The sequence below is a fragment of the Amphimedon queenslandica genome, unplaced genomic scaffold (assembly GCF_000090795.2).
Source record: "Amphimedon queenslandica unplaced genomic scaffold, v1.1 AMPQUscaffold_10378, whole genome shotgun sequence".
Classification (NCBI taxonomy): domain Eukaryota; kingdom Metazoa; phylum Porifera; class Demospongiae; order Haplosclerida; family Niphatidae; genus Amphimedon; species Amphimedon queenslandica.
The window spans coordinates 1-4,488 of record NW_003549352.1 but is presented as its reverse complement, the minus strand read 5'-3'; the positions used below and the strand labels follow the sequence as shown (position 1 = coordinate 4,488).

The 4,488-nt window shown below is 41.8% G+C and overlaps 2 protein-coding genes across 2 annotated transcripts; one reads left to right on the top strand and one right to left on the bottom strand.

Annotated features, from left to right (window-relative positions):
• Positions 1-52: 52 nt before the first annotated feature.
• Positions 53-3,442, bottom strand: LOC100640561 (protein transport protein Sec24A-like). The gene is made up of 14 exons (XM_020006107.1): positions 3,368-3,442; positions 3,141-3,297; positions 2,185-3,035; positions 1,870-2,115; positions 1,695-1,821; positions 1,497-1,606; positions 1,291-1,357; positions 1,128-1,246; positions 1,014-1,059; positions 909-964; positions 751-852; positions 406-504; positions 212-341; positions 53-153 (listed from the first exon to the last, which is right to left on the bottom strand). The coding sequence occupies exons 2-14, from the start codon at positions 3,292-3,294 to the stop codon at positions 53-55; spliced, it is 2,208 nt and encodes a 735-aa protein (XP_019861666.1). The 5' UTR covers positions 3,295-3,297; positions 3,368-3,442.
• A 409-nt stretch (positions 3,443-3,851) lies between these two features.
• LOC100640433 (GTP-binding protein SAR1-like) lies at positions 3,852-4,482 on the top strand (the record flags this gene model as incomplete). The annotated part of the gene is made up of 4 exons (XM_003391162.3): positions 3,852-3,940; positions 4,008-4,127; positions 4,321-4,386; positions 4,445-4,482. Coding segments are annotated over exons 1-4 (270 nt in total), but the record flags the coding sequence as incomplete, so codon positions are not given.
• Between the last annotated feature and the right edge of the window lie 6 nt (positions 4,483-4,488).

The following is a 4,488-nucleotide window of genomic DNA, read 5'->3' as shown; positions in this document are numbered from 1 at the left end:
CAAATACCGTCTAAAAATAAAATAAAATAAAATTTTTAATAAAATGTTAATTTTACTTAAAGTCTTTTTCAAATTTTTCCCTGACACTGGCCCTCTCAGAGTGGAAGCTCTGATAGTACCTCACTTGACCGGAGGAGAACTTGGCGACGGTTGCTATGGAAACAAACCACACCCACTCAACATATGATGATAATGATGATGATTATCTTACAGACTGTCATGAGGTCAATGCTTTGGGATTTGCTTGAGAAGACAAAAAGATCAACTGCGATTTGCTGGGCGGAGCAATCCAGAGCTAACTTCTTGTAGAAATCAGTACTGGCAGACATATTGAGCTGATCCTGAGAGAGAGAGAGGGAGAGAGAGAGACAGGGGGATAATTATTATATCTGTTTGGTTGGTTACCATTTTAGTAGCTCCAGTAGCTTCCTTCACTTTAAGTGCTCCTGGTCCCACGTTAGGCAGTGAACTCATCAACACGGTGATCCTACCACCGATCTGATGCTAATTGAAGGAGATGGATAATACTGTATGTATTTTAAATATGTACAGTGACCAGTGTGTGTGTGTCTGGAGGTGAGTATCAGTAATGTAATACCTGAGTCCCTTGATATCTGCCCTCAGCTTTACCTCAAGCAGATATCTCAGTCCTCAGGTATTACATTACTTATACACACACACACCTCCAGTCAGACAGGCTGCTGATCATTACAAGGAGCAGTCAGTGTGTGGTGCAGTATCTCTTCTTACCAGCAGCTTCTCAGTAATGGCTAAAGCAGGTCCTAAAGCACTTTGAAGGTTTCTTTGATCGACGAACATACGAGGGAAATCTTGCAGGAAAGACTTCACCAGCTGGAGAAACAGAAAATGTAAACAAGAATTAATAAATAACAACAATAATAAATTACTTCTTTTGATTCTCTCAAATTAACGAGGAGTGACGTAGGAGATGGAATGAAAGGATCTAAAAATAAATAAATAAACAAACAAATAAACAAATAAATGAATTATACCTTCTAAATCTGATACAACCAGCATCTGAGGCTGAGCTTGGGACGGCTAAAGGGACAGAAAGAGAGTTCAGTAAGTACATGTTCACTGTATCTACTCTTGATGAGTCTGGGTACTTTGAGATTGTAGAAGTGGAGGGTGTGGTCGAATGAGAGGAATCCAACCATAGTCCGACTGTCACCAGGTAACTTATTGATACAATCCAACAGAGTAGCACAGAATACATCAAGAAGACCTTAAGGAACTAATAATAATTACTAGTGGTCATGTGACAGTCACCTGATTGTATGGTTGGGTAGGTTACATCAATAACAAAGAAATATACACTGGGTTGAGGAGGACGGACCTAGAGGTGCAGATAATTAGGTAATATATGGTATTTCATCTAAAATGTCAAAGATCCATTTTCATTACATTTTCTGATATAATGATAATATATCTGCCCATTAAAGGGTTAAAATAACAGGCTCCGTCCCTCCACATACCATATATTCCGAAGGTGCTATGTACTCAACTGACGAATGACGCAACTCCTGATGGAAGGAGTGATCACCTGACTTACCAGACTGAGGATTATAATCATAATTATCAGGAACTAGAGAGAGAGAGAGAGAATTTAAAATGTTTTTATACTTATATTTTGAGGGTTTTATAAACTATTATGCTTTGAAACTAATCCTCACCAATGTTATTTCTAAAGCAGAAGTTACACCTCCAATGTTTCTGGTCCACAAAGGACACAAAAGGATTGATATAAGCTCTGCAGACCCTACACCTTACAATAGTACTGGGATTAATGACTGGACATTCCTAAGGAATACGAGTGGTCATCACTCAGTCAATATAAAGTACACATACCCTAGCCTTGCTGTCCTTGAATGGATGAATATGAATAGCAAAGGGTAACTTCATCTTATTGAGGAGTCCAGAAGTAGCTGGAACAGTCGACATTGTAGAGCAGAACACAGAAGGATCCGGATTAAGATCCCGTAGGTGCTGCGGTAGTAGTGGGGTGGAGACTGTGATGGGTGTGGCAGGTAAGATATTACGAACTTCTTGCACATTGACAGGCTGAATGTTGGGAAGCACCTGCTGAGGAGGAGGCTAAGGGAGAGAGAGGGAGGGAGAGAGAGAGAATGGTTTTTATAAATAAAATATTTTCCAGTGTCTTACAGGTTGAGGTTCTGGTTGAGGTTGGAGAGTAGAGCCAGTCAAACCGGTTGGTCCAGAATGAGGATACTTGTTAGGAGGAGGAGCTGTCATGTGACCCAGTGGAGGCGGACCTGCCATACTCATTCCAGTACTGCCCCCACCTTCAGCCATGTACATACCATGAGTACCGGTATGAGACATGAGAGTATGGGAATGAGATCCTGTCGGGGGACCTTGGGCCGCTGAAGTGGGAGGAGCTAGAGAAGGATGAGGAGGAAACTGAGAATGAGTGGGCGGAGCCTGAGGCCTAATATTAGGAGGACCTGCTAATTGAGTGGGTGGAGGACCCGCTAATTGAGTGGGCGGAGGACCCGCTAATTGAGTAGGTGGAGGACCTGCTAATTGAGTGGGTGGAGGAGGACCAGCTAATTGAGGTCTATTCATAGGTGGAGGTCTTGCTAATTGAGCGGGCGGTGGCTGAGGTCTATTAATAAGTGGAGGAGGACCTGCTAATTGAGTGGGTGGAGGAGGGCCCACTAATTGAGGTCTATTCATAGGTGGAGGTCCTGCTAATTGAGTGGGCGGTGGCTGAGGTCTAATATTAGTCGGAGGGCCCCCTCCTAGTTGTGTAGGTGGGGCCATTAGTCCCATTGGGTGTGGCCTAAGAGGAGGAGGAGGACCCATTAATGAAGGGCCTGGTGGGCCAGGACCCATTAGGGAGGAGGGACCAGCTGATGAATGAGAGATTAACGAGGTGGGTGGAGCTCCCATTAATGAAGGAGGTGGGCCGTTAACAGTTGGTTGAGGGGGAGAACCCATTAATGAGGTGGGCGGAGCTCCCATTAATGAACCAGACGGGGGACCAGGAGGACCTGAAATAATAATTAAAATAATCTATTATCAATTACACTTTCCACGTTTTTGTTGGAATGCAAATTATAAAAATTCTGATGCATCAGACAAATATCCCATCTTACCTAAACTCATTGCCCCTAGCTTATTAGCCACACCCCCAGGAGGAGGAGGAGGGTACTGTCTCTGCTGCTGCTGCTGGGGTAGGTTTCCATGGTAACCAGGAGAGGGCCCTGTTGGCACTGAAGGATTACTAGGATAGACTCTTCTCTGAGACATTTACTAACAGAAAGAGAGAGAGAGGAGAGAGGGAGGAGGAGAGAGTTCTTTCAGACAATAAAATAACAATTACCTCACATGCAGGGATACTCTATTTAATGCCACCGTCACGTGATCAAGTCACGTGATTTTATGACTGACACGTTGACCTACGTGTAATGTGCTTAGGTATTTTGTTTTGTTATTGTTTGCAAACATTGGTTATCATGTTGCAGCAATTTTCCCATTCTCAGTATTCTACAGTACAATTTCATAAAAACAGCTGGAAGTCACGTGATCCATCACGTGACCCCATTTTGCTAAAAACATGCCATTAATATTTGTAGAGCTAAACTGGAGGCTAATTTAAAGATTTTCATCAAAGTAGAAAAGCAAAAAAACTTTTAAAAAGCAAAAGAAAGAACTCGAAAAAAACTTTTAGTAGTAGGCGTGGTATAATTGGTCACGTGACATGTCGTTGCCTGAATGACGTCATTTAAGTCGACAAAGGGTTAAAAATAAATAAAATAACCCAAGCCGCACAGAATAGAAAGAAAAGAGAAAAGCTAAAGGTAATCCACATCCTTTCTCTATTGTTATCCCTCTTACAAATAAAGGAAAATGTCTTTTCTATGGGACTGGTTTACTGGAGCTCTGGGCTATCTCGGTAAGGAGATGCAGAGTTGGGAATTCATCATCACTTTGTTTTGTTTGATTTTAAATTTGCTCTCCAGGTCTGTGGAAAGTCCAAGCAAAGCTTGTCTTCTTGGGTCTGGATAATGCCGGGAAGACAACCCTCCTTCACATGCTTAAGGATGACAGAATGGGACAACCTGTACCAACCTATTACCCCAGTAAGGGCATACCAAGAAAATTAATAATAATTATTAACAATCATAGTTTTAACAATATTAAAAATGGTTTATTATTAAAATGATTGGATCAATATGAATTGTGGTTGTCCAATTGACTTGGCACCATCCAACAATAATATTAGTAAATATACTATGAGAATTCTCTTTCTCCCTCCCTCTCTCTCTCCCTTAGCAAAAGAGGAGTTAAGAATAGAAGGAGTAACATTCACAACATTTGATTTAGGAGGCCATAAAACAGGTAAAAGGAAATGCCTCTTTCATAATGACATTCATTATCTCACTTCCTTTGGCCATAGCTCGTAAAGTCTGGAAGGACTACTTTCCAGCAGTTGATGCGATA

What these genes read in the sequence shown, in the direction of transcription:
- LOC100640561 (XM_020006107.1), bottom strand. Translation starts at nt 3,294, where the DNA reads ATGTCTCAGAGAAGAGTCTATCCTAGTAATCCTTCAGTGCCAACAGGG. An exon ending in GCTAGGGGCAATGAGTTTAG is followed by an intron (nt 3,036 to 3,140) that starts GTAAGATGGGAT and finishes TTATTATTTCAG; the next exon opens with GTCCTCCTGGTCCCCCGTCT. An exon ending in CCATTACTGAGAAGCTGCTG is followed by an intron (nt 505 to 750) that starts GTAAGAAGAGAT and finishes TCCTTCAATTAG; the next exon opens with CATCAGATCGGTGGTAGGAT.